Source organism: Cygnus atratus, chromosome 3 (genome assembly GCF_013377495.2).
Source record: "Cygnus atratus isolate AKBS03 ecotype Queensland, Australia chromosome 3, CAtr_DNAZoo_HiC_assembly, whole genome shotgun sequence".
In the NCBI taxonomy this organism is placed as follows: domain Eukaryota; kingdom Metazoa; phylum Chordata; class Aves; order Anseriformes; family Anatidae; genus Cygnus; species Cygnus atratus.
In genome coordinates, this window is record NC_066364.1 from 58,480,505 (window position 1) to 58,497,511 (window position 17,007).

A 17,007-nucleotide genomic window follows, 5' to 3' on the forward strand; every position below is an offset into this window, starting at 1 on the left:
GTATATTGTGAGAACTGGGGTTGCAGGAAAATATATTTGAAAGTTTTTTTGTGTTACAAGAATTTGAAGTGAGGAGTTTATTAACAAAAATAACATTAGGCAAGTTCTGTTCCTGTTGAATTGTCTGTAAGCTTTATCTCTGACTTCATGAGAAAGAGGGTATTGTGATTTTTTGAAAGTCCCAGGTATGCGATTTTAATTTGTTGTCAACTGAGAAATTCATGTGTTTCTTAAAAACAAAATCAAACCAACTAACCAACCACAAAAAAAAAACACTTAGATTTCTTAAATTACACTTATTCTTTATCCATAAAGAAAATAAAATGAATAACTCTCTCAGTTTTAAACGTTTTGATAATTTGTTCTCAGCAGTGACAGGAAATGTCCCAGCCCTGGTCACATAGGTGCAAAATCTTCAGTTCATAATCGATCATCTGGGAAAACTGTATCAGAAACAACTAAGCAGGAAGATGGAGAAAGTACATTTCCTTGCAAGAAGCTGCCCCTGTTATGTGACGTGAAAGAAAAGAAGCCACCTAGGTAACTATAAGTTCCTTCCAAAGTGAGGGTTGTTTGGAGACTGTCAATTTAAAATGCAGCTTACTACACAATGCAGTGCATTTTACCCATGGAGCTCTTGGAAGGAGCGGGAGGAAGAAGAAAGTTTTTCTTATTAGAATAAAGTAATACTCTTTCTATTAGAAACAGGGAGGAATGGAGTGTCACAGTGTATTTAAGAAGTAAGTAATGCATATCAGAAAGGATACGAAAAATACTACAAGACAGAAGAATTACTGGAAGTAATTCTTTAGCTCTCAGGTTTCAGAATGTGTTTTTGACAAAGAATGACATGGGATAGTACATTAGAAAATAATATTTATGGTATATGAAGGCTATCTTTGAAACTAAAGAGATCGTACACTTCTGTGTTTTCATGAGGATATGTGAGGCAATTGGGTTCCCTACGTTTTTCATTAGTAACAGTATTGGTGCATTATTTATTGGCTATTTTCTTAAGGAAATAGAAGTAAGACACCCTGGAACAAAATTATCATTTGTTATATATTTACATTAACGACACTATCTTTTGTTCATCATATATGAACTGTAAATGTTTATAATAATAGTGTCTTCAGAGACTTTAGAGAGTTAGTTTTATATGGTGAATGCCTCATGGTAAAGCTGGTGATCAAAACTTCACTGTCTTATTAAGACACAATTAAATGCCTTGAAACTCCTGTATAAGCTTTTTTTCTTTCTTGAACTAGTATGCACTCACCTTTATGCCAAAAAGTCCTGTAGTAAGTATAAAATTAAACTTTTTTGAACGTGTAGCTTTTTATATATTTTAAATTCTGTCAACTTTTCTTTAGAACATTCTGTCACTATTTCAACCATGATACTTTTATTATTAAAGCTATATTGAAAAAGACCTATTAGGATCAACAAGCAGTTTTGATATATCCATATCACAAATAAATATAATTCATTAGTCATACTCCAGTGAATTTAAATAGCAAAAAAGACAGGATGATATTCCCATATGTAGTTCTGAAATGAGCTGTGTTAAATAACAGTTCTTGTTCATCATTTCAATCATATTTGTAGTAAATTCACCTTTTTCTGTAAATAAACATTGGCTTCACATAATATCTCTTAAAATTAATTGAAGAACACTTTACTTAGTCTTTCATTTTTTTAGAGGGTGTTATTTTTATGAAACCCTAAAATAGCAGATATGTGTGCTATCTGTTCACTGCATTGAGTCATTTTCATTCAGAGAATAACAGCCTTCTGTGAACTTTGAACTGCCCAGAGGCTCTGCAAGTTGTTTAACTGTTTGAATACACTGATGACTATCTGTATTTTATCATCCAGCTTTCCACATTCTTTATGTAGTCAGCATAGTCAGAGAGGACTTTCAATTTAATAAACTTCCTTTTAAAAAGGTATGAAAAATGATCTTCAGAAAATTAGGTATGTATGAACTACTAGAGTTATTAAATATTGAGCATCTGGTTATTGCAATGCCCAGTGGATCTTTTTAGATGTGTATTCAAAGTGCACATGTATAATTGAAGACATAGATATGCATACTTTTGTGCTCTTCAGCTGCTGAGCTTGTTGTGTAGATTTAATTTTGCTTGACTTCAGTACAGTTGTGTACGTCTTCATGTTTTAGGCAATATTTTGTTTCGTAGAAGTACTGGTTGAGGAACCAACCACATACACAACCAACCATGAGATTTATTTTGTGGTTAACCTAAGTAGTACTCAGCTAATTTCTACTTCTATCTCCTCCTTTGCTTTCCTTTTGTTTTCTTCCTTTGTTTTCCTTTTTTTTTTTTGCCTCCTTTGCTTTCCTTTTTTTTTTCTTTGCATTTTTTTTCCCACTAATAAGAGGTATTTATGTGTACAAATGATTATTTATACCAGAATTTTTTTGTTTGCAAAATTAAGTGTGTGAAAACCAGAGTATGTCCTCTGGGATGTTCCTGAAAATTCAAGATAGAAATGGTATGCCTACAGCATATTCAATTTTAAGTTGAAATTGAATTTCATTGTAATAGAAATTCTACTCTGGAAGTATTTATAGTTAAGGAAGATGAGCTCTAAGGCTGGGGAATCAAATGCTACTACCTCATAAAAAGATTTAATTTATCTTCCAACCCCTTCCTCAACACCTTCAGTTAATTATATTAACTTGTATTTAACTAATGTGATAAAATATCTGGATGTATGTCTCCATGAAAATTGTCCTTGAGAATATAGGAAGATATGTATTTCCTCACAGGTTTTGGAGATCTCTGTTCCTTATGTTGAGTTACACTAGTCATTTACTTTGGCTTCTAAATTAATTGTGCTACTTTGTAGCATCATTCTTTAGAAGTTTTCTATGTTTATGGAAGTTAGGGAAAAAAAATCAGTAAATAAATAGAGGTGATATTTCTGAGAAAGATGCTATGGAGAAGTCCATTGTGGCATAAGAAGGCCTAACTGCTACCTCTATACTACTGGCATTGCCTGTCAAACCATTATTATTTGTGTCTTTTGTAGTTACAAAGGCTAGATTTTCTGATCTGTTGAGTTAATTTTGCACCATTTATAGTGTGTTAAATACATTTATTTCTATGTCAGTGAACTTGCAGGTCCTACCTGATTTATTCCCAAAAGCTTACTTGCATTAAGTAGGGATAAATGTAAGTAATGGAACTAACCGGGTCTTTCTTCTATGGGTTTGTATTTTGAAGTTAGCTAATCTTGATGCCTAACAGGTTTTTAGCTCTACTTGTGTGTTGTTGTTCTGTTGTTGTTGTTGTTGTTTTTAATCTGTGGAATGCTAGTAAAGTTGTTCTTGTTTTCTTGTTGATTACTTCTCTTGTACTTAGTAAAGCCTGAGTTCATGTAATGGGTTTTCTTACAGTCTTGACTTTAAGGTCCTTCTGTCTGTCAGCTATTTTAACAAAATATTCATTATGTACTTAGTACCTCTGAGAGCTCTATTTCTGTGATGGTTTAGTAAGAATTGGCTAGTGTTCTCATGTTACTGAGAAAGGAAGGAAACAAATACACACATAATGTCAGCAAGCTCATCTAAACTTCATTTCTGTAAGAAATAACAGAAGGGTAAAAATATTTCCAGTTGGATCATTAACACCTGCACAACAGTGTGTCAGTACAGTACAGGTGTTGGGTTGGAGACGAAGGTTGGGTAGAGAAAAAGAAGTAGATGTTTAAGACAGCTCCTGAGAATGGCCTGGATAACCAGGAAGGATTTGTGGGATATGCAGCTGTATATATGTCTTTTTTACTCTTCTCATCTTCTGCCATGAACACGTCCACTGCCTTCATTTGTGTATTTTGTAGTTTCAGTTATGAAGTCAAGTACGTTTATCTGATTTAGAGAATTTTAGTTTACACTACTCTTAAGCCTTAATTGCAAAACTCATGTTGGTAGGCATTAGTGTTGCCATCTGTGTAAGTCAGAAATTTGATCCTCCCCTTTTATATTTTATGATGATACAATGTCCCTTGTGTGGGTATCCTGGTGTGTTAATGATCTAGCATTGTTAGCAAGCAATTTCATCATGCTTAGTGATTTTTATTATGTATTAATAAAAATGAATGTCTATTTTCCTCAGTGGAGTACTACAGACAAAGGACTCCATAAAGAACAAAGAGTGTGAGGAAGAGGAGAGAGAAAATAAGCTGCTCATTTCAAATGAAATTAAAGGTAACCTGGCAGTACTTTTGATATTTACACTTGATATTAAAATCTGCAGAACTAAAGTGTGGCAATCCTTGTAATTCTTCATGAAACTGCATTACAACTTACTTTACATATTTGCTATTTGTGTCCAAAAGTTTTTTGACAGCAGCACTTTCAATGCTGTGTTTATCTTGTAATCAACAGAGGGTTTGCTAAGAACATTATTGAAGTTGTAAAGTTGAGTGCAAACAGAGTGCTGGTATAAAATGCTTCCTTTCACTGACTTTTACAAATAGATAATTAAACCAGTCTGGGTTTTAAAGTTATCATGTTCATTTATTGCTTCAAAAATATATTGGAAGAAAGTTGAAGATGCAAAGCTCTGCATTTACATATTAACTACAATGCAATGTTAAAGTGACTGATTCAGCTCCATCTCAGTCTTTTGTGCAGTCTGATTGTTTTGAGCCCCCCATATGAAGAATGGGCACTATTTGTATGAATTAGAGAGGGAAGACTAAGATTTTTACTTCATTGAAAAACTGGAAACGGTCCAGTGGAGGGCCACCAAGACGATTAGGTGGTTGAAGGACTTGACATATAAAGAAATGTTGAAGGAATTGGCTTGTTCAGTCAGAGTCTTCCAGTAACTAAAAGGTATTACAGAGAAGATAAATGAACCCTCTGCTTCAGGATACACAGTGGTGTGGTAAGAGGCAATGGGCATGAGTTGCTTCAGGGGAAGTTCTGTCTGGATATAAGGAAGAAACTTTCCACCATGAGAACAACTGGAATAGGCTGCCCAGAAAAGAGGTGGAATCTCTTGTGCTGGAAATATTTAAGACTTGGCTTGACAAGACCCTGGATAACCTAGTCTAATGTTTTGTTATCAACAGAACGTTCCATCATAGAGTCTCCAGAGGTCCCTATGGTGGAATGTGGAAATGTCCACAGCTCGGACATATTTTTTGATTCTGTAAGTTTTCATTTAGCACTGTGTCAAAACTCTTGGATGTACAGATCCAGCTGGACAGATTGAGGTGGCTGTTCATTACTCATTTTTATCCTCATCAGAAAGAACAGAGTACAAAACCAGAACATTACAGTCTTACCCTTGATAATTATTTGCTGTGAGTGAGACTTAGTATGTCAGGCTATTTAGTTCCTGAACTGAAATGGCATATTGTTTCAGAGCAGCTTTTGCTGCAATAATATGTCAACTCATACAAGTTCAAAGAGAAGCTAGATGCTCTTAATTTGATATTTTAATTCCATAACTTTTTAGATTTTTTTTTCAACAGTTTGTTGTGCAACACAAAATTTGTAAGGCCTTTGTCCAGAAATCTTAAGTAAGACTTGAGTAACTGTGGTTCTTTAAGGGCTACATTTATTACCTTCTAAGTGAGCTCATCCTCATAAAAACCTGAAAATTCTGCTAGACTAGTTGAGCATCACATAAAAATAAAACTTAAGGCAGTGTTTAATTTTTAATTATTAACATCTGATATATTTCTTTTACCTTAAAAGTTCGTTTGTCTGGCAGCACTTTTCAAATGGATCTAAGAGGCACTCTGAAGGGTGTGTGAAATATGAAAGATTCTGTCTATTACAAGAGGTGTAAAAATCCAAGTTGTTACAGTGTTCTGAAACATGATGTAGTGCAGAATTCTGGAGAAAATGAATTAAAAGAAGACTCTAAAGCAGATGATTTTTTTTTGGTCATTTGAAGTATTTTGTTTCAGCAGAATAGAAACATACTGTTCTGATGCTGCACTATATAATGCAGTACAAAAAATCATTCTGAATGTTTTAAATTGTAAGAAAGTCTTCATGTATTCTAAGAAAAATGGTCTGATTTTATGAAGCACTTTGATTTTGGCAGAATTGACTATTTTCACTTTGCTTACTGCTTAGTATGCATTTCTGTGTAGGGTCTACATGACTAGATTTGTAAAACTAGAACACTTTCTTTTATTATTGTTTAACAAAGTGATTCTTTACTTCCTTTCTGTACATGTAATTTTGTGGCATGATTTGTGGCACTAATACTTTATAAAATGTGTACTGTTCTTTCGTCCCTTTTTTTGGAGAAGAATTAGTTGGAGCTAAAGAGCACCACTGAAATCAGGGCCCTTTTATACTTTTTTTTATATTATTATTTATGGATACAAATCCTGTGTTTGAAACACTGATATAGACTTGGAGGTAGAACATGCATGAACAGCATTGTCTCTCATAAATGCAAAAAAAGCATTTGCCTCTTGGCTTCTTCGAAATTTTAGGTTATTTTATTGGAAGGGATCAAACTAAGAAGATAAAGATGAAATAAGGAAGACATTTCAGAGAAAAGGGTAACAAGGCCCTCTTAAGCATGGAGAAGGTAGAGGCAGGTGGATTGATGCTGAAGCAAAATGTCATCAGAGAAGAGCAGTGGTCAGGATTGAAAGGGTTTCTAATGTCTTTCTGGCAAGCAGATTTTGTTTCTTCACTTACCTGGTGCAAGGAATCCTCTGCATCTGTGGTGAAACTGGTTAACACATGGTGGTGCACTTCAGGGTCCTGTTCTCCTAAATGTCCAAACTGGGACTTCACACCAGGACTTTATTTCAAGTACATCACGTGTTTTATCTGGTCCACAAACACGATTTTCCTCTTCCTGGAAAGCAGGGCTTGCAGAACAAGGAAGACCAGAGCATGAAGTGGGTAGAGCTTTTAGATGAAAAAACTCAGAAGTCTGGTATTATACACATGGATTGTAGCCAAAATACTGTCCTCTGCACTGTCTTGTACAAAAAGTTACCCCGACTAAGCCTCAACTTCTTTTTGCCAGGGATGTGACTATACACACTGCAGGGCTGAAGGACTTTTTTTTTTTTTTTCGCTACATCTAGTTGATAGATTGGCACTTTTCATGCTCCTCTTTTGCAGTACAACTTATGTGTGAGGGAGATAAGACACAGGCTGATAAGCAGAGGCATTTTTGCCCACATCCTGAAAGGCGTTAGGCACTGAATTCTTTTTCTTGTCACTAACTAGAGCTCTTGAATGAGTAAACCTTGTACTTCATCAATTCCATTATGCAGTGCCACGTTAGCGAACTTATTTTCTGCTAATATCATTCATAACTCATTGAACTGTTTGCTGTAGTTTCTTTAAAAAAAATAAAAGGAAAGAAAACAAACAAAACCAAAACCAAACAACAACAATACAATATGGGACAGATGTCCAGCATAGAATTTTCATCTGGAATTATTGGGATATGACACTGCTGTAAACTACAGAAAATAAGGTACATATGGGATAGATAGGTACCCTTAACTGACATTACTGCTACTCACTACATCTGAGCCTATATGCTCTTACATATGCATAAATACATGCACTTTGACTGGAATATTCTTGGCACAGTATTGTTATCTGTTATTTATTTTACCATAGCATTGCATTATGTGCTTTGCAAATGGAAAAAAAATCCTAATATAATTTTATTCTCAACTCTTAAGATATTTTTTAGAAAAAAAAAATGAGCTAGGGATAGGGAAATGATTCAAGGAGCAATGAGAAATATATTGTTTGGTAAAACAAGCTTCACATTCAATAGGTTTGCTGCCTTCCAAGACTGTTATTTTGTCACTGAGATTTTTAGAAATACGCTCTAAGGAAAATTTAAAGAACAATAGTGATGTGTAGATAGACATTTAAGGATATCACTTCCAAGAGTAAGTATATGATAGAAAAAAAATGAAGACTGCAAAAATATAACGAGTGGACTGACAATACTGACTAAATGGTGAAAGAGTAAACTTTGGAATAATGGATATTGGATATAAAGTGAGGATAGGTCTTGAAAGTAACCAGAATTAAGCTGAAGGACCAGAAGAACCCAAAAGAAAGGGAGTTCAGAGTTGCTGGGTTTGGGAAGAGCTATAGTGCAGTGTTTTGGAGAGACTGGTGGAAGAGACTGGGAAGAGCTTGGAAATCACCTTCAGTAAGGTCTGAATTGAGATGATGCTGAGGTTACAGGTTGGAGTAGCCAACATGATAGTGGTGGGAAATATTGGAGGGAAGGAGGAAGGGGGAGTGAGAATTAAAAGCAGTTATAAGGAGCTTGGTGGAATGGGATCATTGGAGCAAGGTTGAGGGAAAAGGTGAGCACAAAAATTACATGCATCAGGGAGAGCAGAGGAGAAGGATTGGGTTAATGAAGTGATAGGAAAGGGCAGGTCCAGCTGAGGGAGAATTGCTTCTTCCCCCTCCTTTCCCCCTTCTACCTCCCATTTTTTTTCTCTTGGGAGAATCAGCAAGATTGTCTACAGAGAGGAGGAGAAGCGAGTTTAAGAAGTGAAAAAGACATGCTGTGGTCTGCTGATGTGAGCTTAAAAAGCAGATTGGTTAAGATGACAACTGATGTGGAAGAGACCAAATTCATAGTGAAAAACGTTGGATTTGTTGCAGCATTTCTGCAGAGACATTTCTTATCTTTACAAGTAGGAGCAATGGCAGCAGGTATGCAGATGCTGGAATTAGAAGGTTGGAGCTAGTTTCAGTTTGTTGTTATTTTTCCAGCAAATAATACCCTCCATAGTGTAGTAGCAGGGTACTTTCCAAGTTAGTACCCGCTATATCTGCAGAGCTGATATTTCTACTAATATACCATCTCTTCCTCTTCCTCTGCCCTTTCCCAACCCAAAAGAAACTGTTCTCAAAGCAGTTTTACTGCTGTACCTGAGTCTACTGTAGCAGTTTGTTAGGTCAGAACAGCTATTGCTGCTTCTACATTAATTAGTGAGTAATATTACCCAGTAGAAGCAGATTTGCAAAGTGAATCGTGGTAGTGAAGATACAGTATGTACAGTAGCCCCATTTCAGGTGGATTATTTCTTGGGCTTTACTCCTCTCATGCACTGCCTGCCCATTAGTGACTGGAGCACACTAGGTGTGCTCCTAGAGCGTAACCTTCTAGTTTAGTTTCATCCAAAATAAATTGAGCCTGTTTCATGCCGTGAACGAAGGTGAGATAAGTAGAGAAGATGAGGAATTTCACTTCAAATACATGCTCCTAACCTGAACTAAAACACTAATGTAATAAATTCCTATATTGGCCACATTATATATTCCAAACTGGTCCCACTGTGATGGCAGAAATCTATAATAGGAATTTGTGCCCTAGTTGTTGGGCACAAACGTATGAAAACTAGAACAGTAAGAATAGAGAGATCTATGAATAATAGCAACTTCCCAAAAATTGAAATAGAATGGTGCTGTAATAGAAGTGAACAATCCAAAGAAGAATAGCATAGAGATTTGTGAGTGACCGTACAAAGTAATGATAGTAAGGAATATTAGATATAGATTCTTTGACTGTTTCATTCAGAAATGAATTCCAGAGGTTGTCCACAGTTTTACTCTGCAACTGGGAGGCATTCAGGCCCGAGTTCACAGCAGGTTTGTTGCTTTTGCATTTGCAATGGATCTAAATGAATGTAGATGTCATTTGCAGTTTGACATCTTCCAAGGCATGACTCTTCACTCTCCTCCTACACACATCTGCAACTGCTGCTGTTCTCCAAACAGCAACAGCAGCATGTGGCTGAAGCCACCCTCCCACCTGTACATTAGCTTTGAGGCAGGTAGAGTGGGAGCCTCCTTCCTTCCATAATGGATAAGTGAGATAAAAAAGGGAAATGACCTTGCAAAAAATAAAAAGGAAAAAGGAAAAAAAAAAAAGCATCATGGAGGAGTTAAATGTTATTTTCCGAATAAAACATTCAGTTAAAGTGGGAGCAGGGAATTTGCAGACATTTGTGTTTTTTTCTCGGAAGAACTGAAAAACATTTTGTTGTGGATGAGGCATAAATGTTGTGTGGGCTGGAACTGTTCAACTGATTCACTTGGAATTTTATAGCAGTGCAGTGCTGGTTTTGATGAAGTTTTACAGCTCAACCCTGGCATTAAGCTAGTTCTTGTAGTACTGTATAACTGTTAAAAGTGGGTGTTAATTATTGTATCAAAATATTTAAAATTATGTGACCAATGGTGTGATATGCCAAATCACATAGCATAGCGTGCCAAATCACATAGCATAGCATGTTAGCATAGCATTGTGTTGTGTTAAAGGAGCTTTTTTCCCTGTAAGAGTAGTTACATTTATACAGAGCCTACATAATCACAGTCATACTATTGGGAGAATACTCATCGTACTCTAATTCTGGTGTAAGCAAAATTGTACAGCTTTTGTAGGGAGGCCCATGTATATTAATAGAAATGAATGTGATTTACTGTGACTGATCTCATCACCAAGTGAGGGATTTAATCCTTATTTGTTACTTTCTGTTGAAGACACTGAAGAACCCAACACCCAGAGGCTTCTTTCTCAACCAGTTGTTGTGTCTTCAAAAGTGCAAATCCCTGGCCTACCCTTGCGCTGGGAACAGCACAGCAAGCTCCTTCCAAGTGTAGCTGGGATCCCAGCCAGTAAAGTTTCTAAGTGGAGTACAGATGAGGTAGGTTTTCCCTGTATCTTTTGTCTCACTGCCAATACCCTCAACTTCTTGGTTTATTCAGAGCTATAGATTAACCCCATAAATTACTGGTAATGCATTAGTACTCAGAAGATTAGAGACAGCCAGACCTAATGTAACAGGTCCTCAAAATTCTCATTCAGCTGCCATCAAGCCCTAAAAGCAGTAAGTATTAATGCATACATGTATAGATACAGGTATAGGCATAGACACAGATGCACAAATAAATATATATGTGTATATATTCACTGGGGTTAAAGAGGAAAAGAGCAATACTAAGTGTATGGCCCAGCATGTGCACACAGTCCACACTAATGACATCTAGCACCCTCACAAACATTTTGTGGGAACAGTCTAGGGGTCATGGACCAAGAACTATTCCCTGTACTTAGTTTGGATGTGGCACACTGTTATGGAGGGTGACAGTGTAGTCTATATAGGAATAGTATGGTTATGGTCAAACCATGACATTTAATTTCAAAATCAAACCCCCATCACTGTTCAGGTGTATAGTAATGCTTGGACAGAGAGGATCTAGTCCCTGCTTTACATTTAGAAGTGCCTGTGACTAAGGCACTTTTCTGTGGATGGAATAGTTGGATCTCCTCTAATCAGAAGAGAAAAGGGAAATTTGAGAAAAGATTTGCTAGTCCCTCTGGTGCAAAGAATAAAAGGAGAGGAAGGCAGCAGACATTTTTGTTTGTGCAAAGAGAGGATTCATGATTCTGGATGTGCATAGGTAGAGTAACCTGACTGACTCTGAGGGAGTAGCCATTAATCTTGTCCTTACACACCCAGCTGCATGACTCTGTGCACTGATAGAATGTGAAGTACCTAATTAGAGGATGCTAGAAACCTTTGCTTTAATGTTTGTCAGCCTTTAAGATTACTTTGAGAAGACTCCAGTCTTACTAAATCTATAACTGTATTCTTTGGTGGCAGGTCTCTGAATTTATACGGAGTTTACCAGGTTGTGAGGAACATGGCAAGGTGTTTAAAGATGAGGTGGGTGAATTTTATTTCAAAAAATCACAGATTGCAAAGCTTAATGGAAAGATTAATTTTATTTTGTCACTAAAAACACATGTAAACTATTTGGATGAAGTGTATGTTTGAAGTCAGAAGCATATATATGGGAGATTAGGTCATTTTGCAGCTCATGGAGTGGGAAGTAAAGGGCTTCTTGGCACAATAGATGTTTATAATCTGTATTGACTCTTGCTTTTCCTGTCAGAGGTTTCCTACTTCTGTTACTGCTTAGTTCCAAGAAGGTTATTTGATCACAAAGTGCCAGAGTGAATAGTTCAGGTGTTTATCTCAGCCAGACCACCTGAATGGGCAGAGTATAATACTGTAATATCCCAAGTCAGCCATACAGTCCAGTGAAGAATAATTGTGGCACTTCTTAAACTTGAGAATGTAAATGCACCTTCTGAGGAAAATGTATACAGATGGCCCTGCCAATCCTCTCCTTTGTCAGAAGTTTTCAGGCTGTAGATTTTACTCTTACAGTTATATAACAAAGGAGTGATGTGTGGCATCTCTAGGCATTTTGCACTTGCTTAGACTTTAGGCATTTTACAGTTGTAGCAGGTATGCAGGCCTAGCTCATCCTCTGTGTCACTTAGGACGTCTCTCCAATTAATTTAAAGATCAATAATAGCCGGCATGCTGCTGATTGAGCCAGCAGATGAGAAGTGCCACAGAAATGGATGAATGCTAAACACTTTAATTCTCAGAGGTGTAAGAAAATACATGACCTCTTTAAGATTCAGACGCTAAAGATCTGTCTGTGAGTAATAAATTAAATCTCTCCAGGAGCATTCCCTGCCAGTTAGACCAACCAGCATGGACTGGCTGGCATCCATATGGTTTACGGGGCAGTCATACTGCATGCACCTACTAACTCTAGCTCTCACAAAAGGGACTGAAAGAAGTTCATTCTGGAATACCCTTTCAAGCATACAACTGAAGGTCTTTCAGTAGGTGGAAGGTGTTGGTTCAAACTTCTGCTTTGGAAATGAACACTCATCCTGCTTCTGTGAAGATGCTGCAAAAAGCTGGGCACCCCCACATTGCCACACTTCTGGTTCTGAGTCCACCCAGTTTGGCTCCGTGCACAACATGAGTCACCAGCAATTGTCGTAACTACATGGTGCTGGTCTCACGGCAGTGTTTCTCAGCTTACAGTGCTGCGGTGCATGCTGCGGTGTACCTTGCACTCTGCCTTAGCAGCATGCGTGATTTGGAAAGCTCATGTTCTGTTTTTTTCAGGAAATTAATTACACTAGTCCTATCTCAAATTGGTATCTCCAAGCCTAAGCAGTGCTCCTAATTTAACCACAGTTGGCTTTTAGGCCTAGCTGTCTTGCTTATGTTACACTGAAAAGTTGCTACAGATACCAAAATGACCTGAAGTTTACAAAAGGAAGTGTTTGCACCAGTGAAGCCCTGGGAAGTGAGGGCCTTGCCTCATGGCTTTCATGTTCAGATTTAGCACCCCTGGTGACTGAATGGTTTGCTTACAGAGAACATTTGTTTGTAATGTTTATTAAACTAGCAATACTACTAAACTAGGAGGAAAAAATAAGTGTTGTGTTTGTACCAGAAGCAGATTTACCTACTCTAGCCCACATTTACATCTGGGACCAAATTCAAATTCATTTAATATGCTATTGAATGAACAGAGAAGAGCGGCCTGAAGAGGGTTCCAGTTCTTTAGCTGGGAGTAAAATCTATAAATTTTCCTATGAAGGTTTGCATACAAGGAGCACCTAAGATGGCAAAAACAGTTATTGTGCTACAGTACTGCTGAATTTCACTTCGTTTACCTATTTTACTTTTCAGTAGCTTTTACTTTATACTGTCAGTATGAAAATAAAAACAGGTTAGCTAAAAATTAGCCAGACAGTTATTTTCAAGCAGAAAGAGGATCATCATCTTGTTCTTTTTGACTAGCTAATCTGTCTAAAAAGTTTATAGCAAAGCTATACTGAAGTTTGAAAGCATTTGTATTCAGCAATTCCTTTATGCTGTCTGGGAATTTTCATGTTTTCTGAAACATCTATACTGCTGCACTGTCAGACCTATTAATAGCTTTTTGTGTTTTTCTTTTAAAGCAAATTGATGGAGAAGCATTTCTGCTAATGACCCAATCAGACATTGTCAAAATAATGAGCATTAAACTGGGACCAGCCCTAAAAATCTTTAATTCCATTCTGATGTTCAAAGCTGCAGAGAAAAACTCACACAATGAACTTTGAAGATAATGGAAAATGTGTACAAGCCAGCTTTCTCCACTGGAGCTCATGTTTTATTCAAAGCACAAAGACTCACTAGAATTGTTGAGTAAGGACTCTCAGAAAGGAAGCAAAGTATGTTCGGCACTGGTGGACTATTTATATTCTCCTAGAGCCAGTACACATCTGAATCCTTCTGGGAAGTGCTCAAGCTTTTAAGAAGGTACTGTGTAACAACCGAGTCAGCTAGTCTTATTTACCAAACTAATGGCGCTAATTCTCCATGGATGGTTAGGATCCCTAACTCTCTCTGGACATCAAGAAAACCTTCATTAATTATTTATGCTGTATTATATAAGGGAACGTTAATATTTTCTAAGAATTCTTGAATTCTACTTCATATACCCATTTTACTTTTCAGTAGCATTTACTTCATACTATCAAAATAAAAAATGATTAGCCAAAAATTAGGCTACAGGTAGCCAGATGAGACTGTTATGGCTAATATGAATTTGTGCCATAGTTTAAAAATGAAACGGTTAATGTTACATATGTGGCACTTTATGCTACAGCATATGACTTTGCAGATTATAAAACTGTCTGTTTGCTTGTTACAAAACAAAACAAACCTTGTTGGGGTTGAAATTATAATGCTTTTTTGATAACTGAATGTTTTTACTTTTGCACGATTACAAAAATGTTATGTGAGTTTTTCCACCAGCATCTTCAATGTATTTTACCAAAAGATCAGTATAGAGAAGACTGCAACTGAAAAATAAAGTTTGACTTCATAGAAGACTTTCATTTACGCTGCACAATAGAGCCCCAGCCTTTTACATGGGAGTGTGCTACAGTCCTTCAGCACATGAAGGAAAATAAATGTATTTTGAGGTAATACTATTATCAAAAAACAAAAACAAACAAACAAAAAAAACATATTTATTCATGTCTGCACATGCTAGTCTCCAGTATACTTACCACAACAGTGGAGAAAAACAGTGTGCTAAGCTAGGACTGCTACTCTGGCTTTATATTCAACATAGGATTGATTGTTTTCACAGTTGGTGGGAAAATTACTTAACCCACCAATTCCTAGTTCGAAAGTCTGATTTAAAAGTGAGTGAGGCATAGGGAGAAAGCCAAAGCATGGAGGAAAAGGCTACTTAAACACATATGGTGCATAGGCACGGACTAGGTAAAAGGCATGGATTTCAGCAGGTCATTAGCAAGACTGCAGATTCCACTAGCAGGTACTTAAGTGAGGCAACGGTCTTTCTTGGAGGATTATTATAACAATTTGTCAGGGAAAGTTGTTGCACATGGTATATATACGTAAGATGTAAGCCGGATGCACTTTAAATTGAGGAGAGCCTAGCTACCAGTATATTGAGGACTGTACTAGAATTTTTCTTTTGCAATGAGAGAGAGAGAAGAATTGGATCAAGCTTTTGGCAGCCCTCTCCTTAGCGCTGAGGTGGGCAGTTGCTCAGTCTGTAGAGTTATGAACAAACAGTGTTTCTGTTGCACAGAACTTGGAGAAAAATTTTCACACAGGTTTTGCTAGGCTGTTCTTTGGCTGAAGTTCCTCAAGATTTCAAGAACTCTTTGTGCCCCTTCCAGATCACATTTGGGGACTGGTACCTGCCATAATGTGAGGTAAAACAGGGTCAGTATGAAGTAAGTTGCATTGCTCTGTTAATTTCCTTCCATAGCATTGCATAAATAATATTTTTACATTTTGTTCAATATTTGTACAGTCAAATTGCACTCTTATTGTACTACAATAAATAAAACCTGAATTGGAGCTGTCTGTTACATTGTGTATGCCCATGATTCTCAGATGAACCTAAGTGTTCCGGAGGGTGGCGTGGAATAGTTCTTCACCGTAGCTCAATGTGGCCATGAGTTTGAGAGCGCAACTTAGCTGCTGCTGTTCGACCTTGCCCCAAACCCAGTCTCACCTGAGATTTATGGACCTGGGTTTTGTCACTGCCAACAGCTGAGGTTGCCTATGCAGAACAGTAAAATGCCAAATTGTTACGTTTTCTTTCCTTCTGTCCGTTCGTGTAGTTCATTTCCTTGAACCCTCACCTTCTGTGTTTATCTTTCTCTCATGTGCCAGCTCTGTAGCCTTCAGTGAGAACCAATAATTTGCCACTCAACAGAGATTACTTAGCAGCTTCCTGAGATTTTGTATACCTAAGTACACAGTAAAACTTCCTGTTTTTGTATACTACAGTACAGAGTACTGTGGTTTAAAGAAATGATTTAGAATTAATACTGTTTAGAAGATATAGAAGAAAATCTCACCTAAATGATGTAGAGCCCAACTTTTTATTCATAGAGCTATCACTTCACTAATGAGGACTTAGTACATTCTTCACTTTTGTATAATATGTGATGACGTAATAGGGTATAGCAACTTCTGTTACAAAGACTATACCTAAAAAATGCACTAGGAAACTAAATGTACTCAGGACACCTACTGAATCTTTGAAATGGCATTTGCAATGGTTTTCAGTGTTGTATTGGAGGTGACCCAGCAGTTACATGGGCTAAGGATATCCCACAATTTCCATGGGAGGCAAGTAAAAATCCAAAAACTTTAGCAAGAGAGTCTGGCCATTAAATGCAGTCAGTATTCTCCTCTCATACTGCAGTCTCCGACTGTAATCTCTGAGCTGGATGCACTCTTGCACATCCAAGGATTAAGAAAACTTCTGCAGTCTTCCAAGCTTTGTGTTTGGGTGTGAGGAATAGTGGTGACCACAAATCCTGCTTTGCCTGTATGGGCACTTTTAGAACTGGTGAGAGATGGAGCTCTTTAGCAGAATGTAGTGTTTTAATAAAATGCTATTTACCATTCTGTACAGATTAATTAATGCACAGGTCAAGTTTGCTGGCAGCTGCTCTTTCCATCACTAGGAGCCTGTCTGAAGCCACCCACTATCAGGCTCTAATCCCCTGGGATTTCCGGACATGCAAGGGGCTTAAGGAGTTAAGAGGTGTTAGGGAGAAGAGGAGGTTGTGGAAAAGG

At 37.1% G+C, this 17,007-nt stretch overlaps 1 protein-coding gene across 6 annotated transcripts in view; it reads left to right on the top strand.

Annotated features, from left to right (window-relative positions):
• L3MBTL3 (L3MBTL histone methyl-lysine binding protein 3) overlaps positions 1-15,784 on the top strand; it is an 87,274-nt gene extending 71,490 nt beyond the window's left edge. For 4 of the 6 annotated variants that reach the window (XM_050709922.1, XM_035538895.2, XM_050709923.1 and 1 more), the window contains 5 exons: positions 370-540; positions 4,143-4,234; positions 10,550-10,713; positions 11,674-11,736; positions 13,851-15,778. In XM_050709922.1, the coding sequence (XP_050565879.1) occupies positions 370-540; positions 4,143-4,234; positions 10,550-10,713; positions 11,674-11,736; positions 13,851-13,994 (634 nt within the window). In that variant the 3' untranslated portion in view covers positions 13,995-15,778. Of the gene's footprint in view, positions 1-369; positions 541-4,142; positions 4,235-10,549; positions 10,714-11,673; positions 11,737-13,850 lie in introns of all 6 variants that reach the window. The other 2 variants (XM_035538892.2, XM_035538894.2) reach the window with 1 other exon arrangement.
• The last annotated feature ends 1,223 nt before the right edge of the window (positions 15,785-17,007 follow it).